Source organism: Symphalangus syndactylus, chromosome 24, assembly GCF_028878055.3.
Source record: "Symphalangus syndactylus isolate Jambi chromosome 24, NHGRI_mSymSyn1-v2.1_pri, whole genome shotgun sequence".
Taxonomy (NCBI): domain Eukaryota; kingdom Metazoa; phylum Chordata; class Mammalia; order Primates; family Hylobatidae; genus Symphalangus; species Symphalangus syndactylus.
The window spans coordinates 18,290,634-18,304,372 of record NC_072446.2 but is presented as its reverse complement, the minus strand read 5'-3'; the positions used below and the strand labels follow the sequence as shown (position 1 = coordinate 18,304,372).

The following is a 13,739-nucleotide window of genomic DNA, read 5'->3' as shown; positions in this document are numbered from 1 at the left end:
CCAACTACATGATTTGTATGAGGCTGGGGTTTTTCATACCTACAACTAGGCAACTAAACAGTGTATTTGGAGAGACTGAATGCAGAAGTAGACATGAGAATCTAACCTTCCATTAAGTCTGAAATTATTAAAGAGATCAGTGAAAATGTAAAACGATGACAATCTCCTCAGTTTGTTTTTGTCTTAGAAAATATAGTTATTTTTAAAGTGTGATTTTTATTACCATGGAATGGAGTTTTATATTATTTTAAATGAATTAATAAATACATTTTTAAAATTCTGCTTTAATTTCTAATACAGCAAATATCGATAAATAACCCACATAAACAAAAGTTCTTTGGAGTCCTCAATAATTTCCAGGAGTATAAAGAGGTCCTAAGGCAAAAAAAAAAAAAATTACTAATTGGGAGACACAAGTGTCAGAATATACAGTAATTGTTCAGTAATATTGCTGTAAATTAATTAATAGGATTGCCTATTCACAACAGCAAAGGCATGGAATCAACCCAGATGCCCATCAGTGGTGGATAGGATAAAGAAAATGTGGTCCATATACACCATGGAATACTACGCAGCCATAAAAAAGAACAAAATCATGTCCTTTGTAGCAACATGGATGCAGCTGGACATCATTATCCTAAGTGAATTAACACAGAAACAGAAAACCAACCAATAAATGCTAGGGATTCCAAAACGGGGAAGGAGGCAGGGAAAAGGGGTTGAAAAATTACCTATGGGGTACTATGTTCACTACTTGGGCAACGGGATCATTAGAAACCCCAACCTTAGCATCATGCAGTATATCCATGTAATAAACCTGCACACATACCCCCTGAATCTAAATTTAAAAAAAAATTACATTAAAAGATAGGAGTGCCTTCTCCTTTACACCACCTGAATTATCATGGCACATAAATCTCACACCCTATTTGCCAAGGCCATTCGTTCCTAGCTGTTTTACAGGTAGGTCAGCTTTCTCAATGCAAGTCTGTGGGACGATGGAGAAAAATTCCCGGAGCCCTTTGATCCTGCCCCAGCTGAGCCCCGCCGCGCTGAGCTTTGGGCGCGCCCCCTGCTGCCCGCGGCCGGAGCCGTTCTCTACGCCCCCGTGTTTACGTGGGTCCAGGGGGTTGCCTGTCCCTTTAATTGGCATGTACCAAGTCCTTCCAGGTCACATTTCCTCCATACGTCCCAGCTGTTTGGAATCACTGGCCAAAAGTCCGAGAGGACGGAACGTGGAGACAGTGTTGTATTTTTGCGGGGAGTTCTGGGCCGACCGGGAGCGAGAGAACGCTCGGGGGCGAAGCACGCCATTGCGGCCCTCCCCGCCGCGTGCCGTAGTCCAGTCCCAAGATGGCGGCCACCATGAAGAAGGCGGTGAGTGGGGCGCTCGGGGCTCTGGATGCTCGGGCGGCGCCGGATCTCGGCCGCTGGGGCCCGGGTGCGGGATGCTGGGGGTGCGCAGCTCCGAAGCGCGGCGTGGGACCCGAGGCCGAGGCCGAGGCCCTGAGAGCGGCCCGGCGGCAAGGCCTGCCCGCGCCTGGCGCTCTGAGCGTTTTCCTAGGCACCTGGCCAGCCGAGGCAGGGCGCCGGGGCTGGGTCCGGGAGCCTCGGACGGCGCAGGGCCGCCTCCCGCGATGCCGAGGGTGCCCCCGGCGAGTCTGGGGAACCTGCAGCCCTGGCCTCGCCCCTAAGGTGTGGGAAGCCGAAGGTCCCGTTGAGTGTGGTTGGCCTTGACTGGGGCGTTGCACCGGCACGATCGCATTAGCCTCACTGGTTACGGGCAGCTGCTGATGGGACCGTGGTTACGGGTAAGGAAACTGAGGCCCAGAGATGGGGAGTCACCTGCGTCAGGTTACGCAGCTCATAAGGGGGACAGCAGGTTCCTGCATCCCCAGATTATCAGGCCCCAGAGCCCCCTGTGTCCAACCCGGAGCTGCCCATGTCCACGCTCGATGCCCCTGAGTCCTCCAGGCTAAAACCAGTATTTATTGAGAATGCACGTTGTGCCGGGCCCAGCAGCCGGCCGTTTATCTGTTATCCTCCCCGCAACTCAGCAAGTGCAGTGGGTTCCTCCCCACTTTGCAGGTAGAGAAACTCAGACACAGAGCAGTTAGTGGCCCTAAAGTGACTCAGCTAGTAAGAAGCAGAGCTGGAGTTCAAACTTAGGTTTGGTTTTGTTTTTCTCAAAGCACACCTATGTAACCACTAAGCAGGCTAAACTTCCATGTGGGGTTTATAATCCCGTGAGCCTTCCCAGATGTGTAAAGATAGTCAGCTAGAAGAAAAAGAAAATTGGAGAGGGGGAAGGAAATTACGGCTGATAATTTGGGGAGCTTTACAGGGTGCTAGGTACAGCTGTAAGTTTTTTTGCGTGTATTGTTTATCTGTTCTTTGAGGGAGATACTGTTTTTATCCTTATTTAACAAATGAGAAAACAGGCACGGAGGCAAAGCTAGCATTTAAACACAGGCATTCTGATTCCGGAGTCTGTGTTTTAAACTGCTATAGGGGTCTTCGATGAGAATCTCTTGGCTGGAGGGACTTACGTTCATTCCACTTTTAAGACCACATTAGAACTTCCTTTGCTTTGCCCCTATCCAGTACCACATAGTCTATGCCATCTGTGCCTGGTGTAGGGTGACCCGTTGCCCCCTTTTATATGAAATTGAGGGACTGCCAAAAATGGGAAAGCCCCAGCCAACTCAGGATGTGTCGCTCGCCCTACTATTCTGCCATCCAAAAATTCTTACTGTGTCCCAGAGTAGGGTCTAGGGCCATGGCGATTCAAAAAAGTATGAAACTTTGTGAGATTCACTTCACCTCTAGTTTGTTAAATTGGGCCCTGTGGTGTTAGGTATGGCCTTTAATTCCTTGGAAGATACTAGTTGTGGTTCACTCCGTTTTATAGGTATGGAAACTGAAGCGCAGAGAGGTGAAGTAAATGGTAGAAGAGGAAATGGCAGAAGAATGATTTGAACCTGGATTTTGATTGCAAAATTTCTAATTACCAACTTTTTTTTTTCCTTTCATTGATTCAGTAAATTTTTGGGGGCATGTAATATGGCGTAGTCTCAGTTTTAAGTGGAGACGATTGCGGTGACCAGTGAGGAAGCTCTTCTCCCCTTAGTCTCATAGCCCCAAAGAACGTATGTTCCAGGGCAGAGCAGGCATTACTCAAGATAGTCACACAGAAAACTGTTTTCTCTGATGAGAACTGTGAAGGAAAAGTGCTTATGAAATGAGGGCCAAAATGAGGTCTGTTTTGAGATCAGAGAAGACTTTCCTGGGAAAGTGCCATTTAAGTTGAGATCTGTGAGATTATGTAAGGAAAGGAAGGGAGAATTGGATAGGGAGCGAAGCATTCTAGAGAGGAGTATCTGCAGAGACTCTGAGTGCATTTAATACAAGGAAGGCCCGATGGCAGATAATCAGGGGAAGAGAATTTGAGCCCTGATGGGAAAAGAACTTATAGAGGGGTAGGTGGTGGCCAAAATATAAAGGATCTTCTTTAACTTTGGAGCCTTTAAGAGTCACATGATAGATGCCGTGTCCTCCTGTAGATGTTTCCAGTGTTAGGAATAATTCCCGATAGATTAGCTTACATGTATACTTTTCCCCTTTGCCCTCACTAGGAGAAAACATACGTGTATGCCAGTGAGTGAGAGTGAAACAGAGAGAGATAGCCCTTTGAGTTTAATTAAAAGCAAATCATGTACAATCTGGAGTACTTTACATTTGTAACACATCGTATCTCTCAGCTGGTCATGACTTTGCTGGGGAGAGTGTTTAGATGAGATGATTCAGCCCTCTCTCCTCTATAGAGTTCTGCCTTCTAAGATCCAGTTCTTGACCCTAAGGAGATCTGCACTTTGATTTCTGTTCATTATCCTATATACAAATGTCCTTTCCTCAGAGAGGCTACCTTTGACCTTTATCTAAAGAAGCCTCCTTCACTCCCCAGGCCCCCAAAACTTCCTACTCCTAAGCTGTTTTATTTTCTTCATCACGTTTGTCACCATTGAACATTATCTTGTTCATCTTGTTTTTTGCTCTCTTCCTCCACCAGGATGTATGCTTGCCATTTGTGTTCATGAAAGTGGGATAGTGGCTCTCTTGTCACAGTGCGTGGCATATAGGAAACAGTAATTGTTAAATAAACTACTGCATGGATGAAAGTTGAATACAAAATTTAGCTGGGCATGGTGGCGTGCGCCTATAGTCCCAGCTACCCGGGAGGCTGAGGCACGAGAATCGCTTGAGGTCGGGAGGCGGATGTCGCAGTGAGCCAAGATCACACCAGTGCTCTCCAGCTTGGCGATAGAGCGAGGCTCGTCTCAAAAACAAAAAACAAACAAAAAAAGAAAGTTGAATACAAATGCAAAGCAAAAGTTTACATCATACAGCCTTGGTAGTTATGTTTTTAGAAGTAAAAATAAAAGACTGAATTTGGCCGGAATTTATTTCTAGGGACCCAGCTGTCAGTGCAGACTCTGTATAATACCTAGACTTGGCGTGGGGCATGACTGAGTATGGTTCAGTTTCCTCCTCTAATCCCATAAGATATTAGTTCTCAAGAACAGAGCCCAGGGAATTTTAATTTTTACTTTGGATCTCGAGTAGGCATATTTCTCTTTGGCCTAGCAGAATTTCTTTCTAGATCTGGATCTGTTCTTTGTAATGATTTTTGATAAACAATATTCAGGATGTAAAATGCTTAGCTATCATTTGACTGACTCCATCATCAGGCTTTCTCCTACATGTTCGTTTTATCAACCCTATAAGGTAGGAACTAGCTTCTCCATTTTACAGATGAGAAACCTGAAGTGGTTCCAAATAATTGGGTAATTTGCCCAAGATTCCTGTTTGCTTGGATTGGATTGCAGCCTGACTCTTCCCACCACTCTGTGCTGCCTCAGATACTATAGGATATGAGTTCTTCCTAGAGTTCTTGGGACTTTGAGAATAGCTACATCTGGTTTCCCTGAAGGCAGCAGTTCCTAACCTTTTGGGGTTGTGGATCCCTTTGAGAATCTGGTGAAAGCTGTGAAGACCTTCCAGAAGAATACACATACTATACATGCCATTTTGCATACAGTCTCCGGGTATATCGACCTGTCGGTGTCCCTTGACTCCCCCCCGACCCCCAAGTTAAGAATTACCCACTTCTGGCTGGGCGTGGTGGCTCATGCCTGTAATCCCAGCACTTTGGGAGGCTGAGGCTGGTGGATCACCTGAGGTTAGGAGTTCAAGACCAGCCTGGCCAACATGGTGAAACCCCTTCTCTACTAAAAATACAAAAATTAGCTGGACATGGTGGCACGTGCATGTAATCTCAGCTACTTGGGAGGCTGAGGCAGGAGAATGGCTTGAATCCAGGAAGCGGAGGTTGCAGTGAGCCAAGATCATGCTACTGCACTTCAGCCTGGGCGACAGAGTGAGACTGTCTCAAAAAAAAAAAAAAAAAAAAATTACCCATTTCTTACGAAAATGCAGCTTCAAGAAATGTAGGAATGTTCCAGGACAGCGAGACGGAAACAGAAGCCTCTGTTAGCCATCAAAGGCACTGACATCTTACCTTCTGCTGTAAATGGCACTCCACTGGGGCCATGCAGTATATTTGACTCACACATCAACTTTAGCCCTTAACCCCAGTGGGAAAACCACTATACGGATCTGGATACCAGGGGCCACGTGTGTGCTGATGCCTGTGGTTTGGTGGGGCTACAACAGGAAATTCCTGCTTTGGAAAGACAGAAAGCAGATAGCCAGATTCTCTCTACCACATTTTGGAAACGGTGTGTTTGAGTCTGATCAAGCATGATTTAGATTCAAATTCAGAAACCATGTATTAGCCTCAGTCATGTGCCAGGCAGTCTTGCACTGGATCCGTTCATGTGAATGGCTCTGTTGAGGCCTCACTATGACAAATACATCTATAAATACCTGTTAAGGTTTTCAGGGGTTCAGTATTTAAACAAAATGGCATATAGTTTTCAGGCAAACAGGAACTCTTCAGAATTCTCTGCTGTCTATTTGCGTAGGGAATTGACAGTTCTCACTTAGGCGAAATGACTTGTGTGCCAAGATACAGACTTTGGTTTCTTGAGTGTAGCTCAGTGTTCCCCAACTTCCATATTCATCAGAATTATGCATACAGTTGAACACTCAAAGCTAGACGTAGTGTGATGTAAAGGATTTTTTCAGGCTATCTTCTGGGTTGTTGAGGTGGGGCATAATGCATGTGAAATTGTTTATTGGGATGAGAGCCTGACAAAGGGGAGGGCTGTGTTATATTCCGACCACTGAGCTCTGTTGCTTGACACTGCCTTTCAACGTCTGAGAAATAAAAGTTCACATACCTTAAGTCGATGGTCACGAGAGACCAGGTCAGGGATGGAGTGTGAATGTTGTGAGCTCATTACTGTTATTGCAAAAGAGCCAAAAGTAGTTCTTCAGTATGAACTATTTTTATACACACACAAATATCTTTCCTCCTTTAAACTAGAATCAGGTGCTCTGGTTTTCATTTTATAAATGGAAGGGAAACCCTAAGGAGAGTCTGGTTTTATGTTTTAGCTTTATTTTTTAAAAAATATATAGTACCTCCTTGAGAATCTGATGAAAGCAGACATCCTGCTGCCTCTTGCAGGTGTGCCTAAGCCTGTGTACACACTCACACACACACGTGCAAACTCACACAGACGCACGTTCACATTCAGTTACCGAGAACTCATGGACCTGTCCGACCTCTGAAGCCAGTCTGCCTCGGTTGAAATCAAGCTCCACCACCTACTGGCTGTGTGGCTTTGGACACATTATATAAAGTGTGCCTCAGTTTCTCAATCTGTAAAATAGTACTGGTGATCCTCGTTAATAAGATGGATTGCAGGATTAGCAGAGATAATACTTAGGAAGTTTTGGCACATAGTAAATTCAATCAGTGTTAGCTTTTTTAAAATTATTTCATTGGTACTTTATGTTATCCAGGTACTCTTTATTTGCAAATTTGTAAATTTAATCACATTAAATATTAATTTTTAAATACTAAACATTCAATTTTCATCATTTTTTAGTAAAGTAGACCTTATTAAGACATTTAAACAGGTCCTACATTATACACATAATTTTTGCTATGAATGGAATAGAGCCACTGAAATGTACAGTGACCCTTTAGCCAGTAAGCTTATGCAAGTTTTAGCTCTAAGAAAAAAAAAAAAACACTACTCTGAGACATTTACCAATATATTTGACTGTGTAACTTTTTGTGCCCTGGGTCATCTTAATGAAAGAATGCTCCAACTTGAGAAATTCTGCTCTGGGCCAAAAGTTGGCTTTTTTCTTTCCTTTTAAAAGGGCTTATTAATTGTTCTTTATATTTGCAATATTTTTATAGCTTAGGAATTATTTTATAGAGTATCAGAAGAGGTTATAGATTTATGAACAAACCTTAAGCTTGTGGAGCAAAAAATAAGGCATTTGTTATGTTCTGTACTTCTTGTGATTCTTGACTATATGAGTGCAAATAGCTTATTGAGTTATTGTTGAGAAATGTAAAAAGCTAACTGATAACTTCTCCATTAAAATTTTACAAAAACTTAAACACTTTTTTCAGGCTGCAGAAGATGTCAACGTTACTTTCGAAGATCAGCAAAAGATAAACAAATTTGCACGGAATACAAGTAGAATCACAGAGCTGAAGGAAGAGATAGAAGTAAAAAAGGTATTGAAAATCATTATTAGAAGAACAAATCTTTTTAATACCATAGCTACTAAAACTGAACTCAGTTAACAAGTGAATATATACTTCTCTGGGCTGTTTGTTGCAGATGAATGACGTGATCCACTCTAGTTAAGCAGAAAGTCATTTTTTTTTTAAGGGATATGCGATAACTTAGAGATTTGTTGAGGAGCTTGAATCTAGACAGGTTCCAGGAACAAGTCTCGGAGAACTTGGCTTGTTGCCTCCACTGATCCCAGAGTCAGCTGTCTTCCCAATGAGGAAGCCACCCTTGCAGACTTAGGAACACCAAGCTGCTGCTGCCAGTGCCACCTACCCCTGTAAATCTGGGGCCTGTGTCCAGCTGTCTCCCTTGAGTTGAAATCCAGCTCAAATGCATTTGATTGGTGGAATTGAAGTTATTGTCACTTATGCATGCTGGCAGAACATTCATTCCCAGCATGATTTGCTTACACCCTATCAGCAAGCAAGGCTGAGAAATGTAGGTTGGTTTTTTGGTTTTGTTTTCGTAGGAAGGCAGAATTCACAAAGTCGAAAATTGTTGAAATAGAAGAAATTTTGAGTGACCATGTGCCTGCTGTCCACCACAGGGTGCTTACTGTCCAGAGGACAATGCGTTAGGTAGCTCTAAGTGCTTGCTTGTGAAATGTCCTCTAAAAAGTTACAAATTAAGGTCTTATTCTAATGTGGTAATAATACCTTTGTGAGAGGGTCCTCAGAGAGTTGCTGTCCCCAAATTACAATTGGCCTTTAGCTTCTATCAGAGAACTTTGAGTACATTTTCTTTGCCATTTTGCATTTATAGAAACAACTCCAAAACCTAGAAGATGCTTGTGATGACATCATGCTTGCAGATGATGACTGCTTAATGATACCTTATCAAATTGGTGATGTCTTCATTAGCCATTCTCAAGAAGAAACACAAGAAATGTTAGAAGAAGCAAAGGTATGTTCAAGGTTAATTCTGAAATTAGAATTTATATCACTGTAAAGAACATGTAATTATAGATGTAGGGAAATAGTGGATGCTAGTAATAGCTAATATTTACTGCCTTGTTATGTCCCAGGCATGCTCTGAATGCTTTGCCAGCAGGATTTTGTTGAATCCTAACAATGACCTGTTAACCCAATTTAGGGACAAAGAATAGAGGCTTAGAGAGGTTATGGGATTTATTCAAAGTGACACATGCACAGTGGTCTTCTGACTCCAGAACCTTGCTCAAAACTGAAAGTATTTAGAAGGTATAGCATATATTGAAGCAGAAAAGAAAAATTCCCTGTAATTCTGCTACGCAGATGTAACCATTCATAGTGAACATTTTCCTGTATTTCTTTTATGTTCTCTCTGCCTGTCTCCATGTAGTTTGCTTCCTAGTTTGGACAATTAATGTTCCAGGAGGAGCATTTTTGCTGGTTTCGTTGAATGTTTGTTTGTCCAGCAGATACTCATTGGAAGCCTGCTCTGAGCCTGGCACACGGTCCTTTTCAAAACATCGTCTTTGATGACTGTTTAATAACATGTTGATGGTTATCAACTGGGGTCACGGGTCTTATTGTTAGCAATAATTTGTTTCCAATATTTTGCTGTAGTAATGTTACTGTGAGCATTCTTCTACATAAATCTTTGTTCACATTTAGAAAATTGTTTTGAGGAAATAATTAGAGAAGTATAATTACTGGGTCAGTCAGCACATGAGTTCTCTGATAATATCTGAGACATTTGATACATGGTATGAAATTTTCAGTTCACATGCCTTCTGACTATATGGGAGGGACAGCCACATTGTTTGGCTATGAGAAGCTGATGGCAATTAAACCTTTCCTAATGCTTTTGCTAATTAACCTGATTGCTTAAAATGATAGTCTCTCTTCAAATGCCATAAAAAGCAAAACTTCGTATGAATGAAACCCACATTTAGTAAATCTTCGAAGAACTATCACTTACTCTTGGGTCTTTCCATGCAGAAACGTTATATGTCTCCCTTATGTTTAAATCTTTTCTTCTTGGTCAAATTTTGTGATTTTTGTTCTTTTTATTTGTTTAACCATTTAAAAAATATTTTTATTGGAAGTATTCCCAGATAGTTTATGGTTTTTGTGGCTATTGTGAATCCCCTGCCCCATACACAGATAGATACTGAACTTTTATTTTATTTATTTATTTATTTATTTATTTATTTATTTATTTTCTGAGATGGAGTTTTGCCCCGTCAGCAAGGCTGGAGTGCAATGGCGCAATCTGGGCTCACTGCAACGTCTGCCTCCCGGGTTCAAATGATTCTCCTGCCTCAGCCTCCCGAGTAGCTGGGATTACAGGCGCCCGCCACCACGCCTAGCTAATTTTTGTATTTTTGGTAGAGACAGGGTTTCACCATGTTGGGCAGACAGGTGTCAAACTCCTGACCTCGTGATCCACCCGCCTCGGCCTTCCAAAGTGCTGGGATTACAGGTGTAAGCCACTGCACCCGGCTGAACCTTTATTTTTTTACTTATTCATTCGTTCTAGAATTCTAGAACGAATGAATGGAGTGCTCACTCTGTGTCAGGTTCTGCCATGTACTAGGGATAATTGGGGACAACAAAACCTGCCTGGCCCCTGCCTGCATGGAGCATATAGTCTAGATGGAAAGAAAGAAAAGTAAACAAAACTGATAATGAGTAGAAAGTGATACGAGGATAGAGGTGGCTTTAAGAACATAGGAAGAGGAATCTATATTAGTCTGGACATCAAGGGTCAGGGAAGGGCTCCCAGGGAAAGTGATGAGATAACAGCTGAGGAATAAGCGGCTATTAGCCAGAAAGGGGCGGAGGGTGTTCTAGTCGTGAGAAGCAACATGTGTAAACGGCCATAGGATGACGGTGGTGCAAACATAGACCTGCAAGAAGATGTATTTGCTGGAGATTTGGGAGCACCTGAAATTGTGGCCACATCCTGGAGAACTCCAGTCAGCTGAGTTGAAGAAATTGTACTTTGTCTTAGCAGGGGTCAGCAAACTTTCTGTGAAGGGCCAGAAGTAAATGTATTAGGTTTTGTGGGCTGCACAGCCTCTGCCATAATTACTGTGGAAGCAAGATGAGTGAATCTGCATGGCTGTGTTCCAATAAAAGTTGACAAAAACAAGCTTCAGGCTAGATTTGGCCTGTGGGCTCTAGTTTGCCCACTCCCGTCCCAGAGCAAAGAGGAGCCTTCAGAGATTTTTGGAAGAGAGAGAGATGATTGGAGTTGAGATGTTAAAATAACTTTCTAGTGTCTTATTTTACTTATTAACCAGGTTTTCTGGGTATAGAAATTTAGAATTTATCCCTTTCTAGTAGCCATATGTCTTATTTCTATTTCTTGTTTTGTAACAGTGATTCTCAAACTTAGCATGCATGAAAATCACAATCACCACAGGGCTTGTTAAAAATTCAGATTGCTGGGCCCAACTCAAAGAAGTTCTTTCAGGAGGGCTGAGGTAGGGCCGCAGAGTGTGTATTTCTAACAAGTTCCCAGGTGATTTTGCCCCTGATACTGGTCTCGGGGCCACCGTTTGAGAACCATTGGCTAGATTTCTAAAACAGCAACACTGTCAATGTTGGATATTCTTTTGTTTCTAATGTTAGTGGGTATTTGGTTTGTATGATTTCATATTTTTTTGTCATGTTTAGGAAAAAAAATTGTTTTGATCCTAGCCAGGAAGGAACTTACGGCTTTTTTTTTTTAACAAAGAATACATGTTAAAATTTATTTAATCTATTAATGAGGGAAGCATTAACATTACAAAACTGGTTTTAGAATTGAAGAGGCTAAGTATCTATAGATAGGTAGGTAGAAAGAATTGTCCTTTGGAATTGTATTTTCTTTTTTTTTTTAATTATAAATTGACAATTTATAATTGTATAAATTTATGGGGTAAAACATGTTATAATTTATTAATACAATATGGAATAATTAAATCAAGATAGTTAACATGTCTGTCACCTCAAATACTTAGAAAATATCTGACTTTTCACTGGGTAAAGCTGCTCTTTCTTACAAATGAGGCACTTTTTACCACTCTTTTCCAAAGTTTAGCTGCAGAGGCCTCAAAGTTAGTGAAAATTTCTGCCAGATTTGGATCATAAGTTGTTATTCTTAATTATTGGTGGTTGGTGGTGTGAGTTTCTATCATTTCCTGTAGTCTCATAGTTATTTTTGTTGTTGGAAAAGGCTGGGTTAGAAGCCAGCAGGCCCAGGATAAACTGTTTATAGAAGTCTTTGTATTTGCTTCTTTATTAGGAAATAATTTAGAAATTAATTTTTTACTATTTTTTAATCAGCAGAAACTGAGAAAACAAGCTTGATTTATTCTGTGATAAGCAAATATGGACCATGAATTAAAAATGCCCACATTCAGACATTTAGATCTAATTATCAGTGTTACTTAGCTGCCTGTCCAAGTTTAGAAAGTTCTTGACCTAAAATTCTTCCCAAATATTATTTCAGACACAGATGCTCAGAAATCATCCAATTGAATAGAATTAATTAAAAATTTTTTTTTTCAGAAAAATTTGCAAGAAGAAATTGATGCCTTAGAATCCAGAGTGGAATCGATTCAGCGGGTGTTAGCAGATTTGAAAGTTCAGTTGTATGCAAAATTTGGGAGCAACATAAACCTTGAAGCTGATGAAAGTTAAACATTTTATAATACTTTTTTTATTTGTTTAATAAACTTGAATATTGTTTAAAATGATAATTTTCCTTCTTCAAATGACATGGAAAGCAAAACTTTCTTTTTTGAAAATTTTCATTTATTTAATGGAAACTTGCCTATTTTCACATGTCTGCTTATTTATTTTATATTTTTAAAAGAAGACAGTATTCACCTATGTATTTTGCATAACGATTATATCAAGTCTAGGGGCTTCATGTCATGTTATTAAAATCAGTTAAGCAATCTTTTATGTTTCTATATTATTTAGAATATTTGTTGTTGCAATTTTCACATAAGAAAATTTAACAGTTGTGTCATGTTGTTTTTGTCTGATTTTAATTGCTGTCTAATGATGGGGAAAGCACGACAAAAAGATGTACAATCCCACATCCTTGCTTATTTCACAACTAAAGCTTTGTCATAGACTTCAAAATATATGTATATATTTTATTTAAATATATGTTACATATTATATTTAAACATACATATTTAACATTTTTTTACATATCTATCAATATCAGAGATTTGGGTAAAAGAATGGGTGATGTTTAACCAAATGTGGAGGCATGTGGAGCTTTATACCAACAGGGCAGAACCACAGAAGAACGTTTTAGAAACCAAGAGATGTGCAGAAAGAAATGTTTAGTGTTTTTTTGTTTTAAATTTTAGATTTTATTTTAGTGCTTTGTAATTAATTGGGGTTTATATTGATAAAGATGTGGAAGTTAAACAGCTATGTACTTAAAAGTAAGGTTATTTCTTAAATAAAGGATGCATTTCCTCCCACTCCCCCACAGAAGACAAACATTTTCGGATTTGGGAGACCTAAATGTATTAACTTCCCAGCAGATGGCACTGATGTGCCAAAATGTGAATGGAAGGATCCTAACACAAAAATGAGGAGGTTGTTAGGATTAAATATACATAATTTTAGAGGAAATATTTTTAATTTTTAAGGCTAAACTGCATATGTATTTTTTGGTTCAGTGTTTATAAACATGAATTCAGGCTTAAAGATAGATGATTATATAATTTCTAAAATTCTTAATACTATAAAGGCAGTTTTTTCTTTTTTTCTTTTTTGAGATGGCATCTCACTCTGTTGTCTAGGCTGGAGTGTAGTGGTGCGATCTCGGCTCACTACAACCTCCACTTCCTGGGTTCAAGCGATTCTCCCCCCTGAGCTTCTGGAGTAGCTGGGTTACAGGCGCCTGCCACCATTCCCAACTAATTGTATTTTTAGTAGAGACATGGTTTCACCATGTTGGCCAGGATGATCTCCATCTCTTGATCTCGTGATCTGCCTGCCTTGGCCTCCCAAAGTG

General features: G+C 40.7%; 1 protein-coding gene across 2 annotated transcripts; it reads left to right on the top strand.

Moving 5' to 3' along the window:
* The first annotated feature begins 1,077 nt into the window (after positions 1 to 1,077).
* On the top strand, positions 1,078 to 12,659 carry PFDN4 (prefoldin subunit 4). 2 transcript variants are annotated; one of them, XM_055265810.2, is made up of 4 exons: positions 1,078 to 1,377; positions 7,616 to 7,723; positions 8,547 to 8,687; positions 12,266 to 12,659. In XM_055265810.2, the coding sequence occupies exons 1-4, from the start codon at positions 1,354 to 1,356 to the stop codon at positions 12,395 to 12,397; spliced, it is 405 nt and encodes a 134-aa protein (XP_055121785.1). In that variant the 5' UTR covers positions 1,078 to 1,353; the 3' UTR covers positions 12,398 to 12,659. The 2 variants fall into 2 exon arrangements, with proteins under 2 accessions (XP_055121785.1, XP_055121786.1); XM_055265811.2 differs by having other exon boundaries at positions 1,374 to 1,811.
* The last annotated feature ends 1,080 nt before the right edge of the window (positions 12,660 to 13,739 follow it).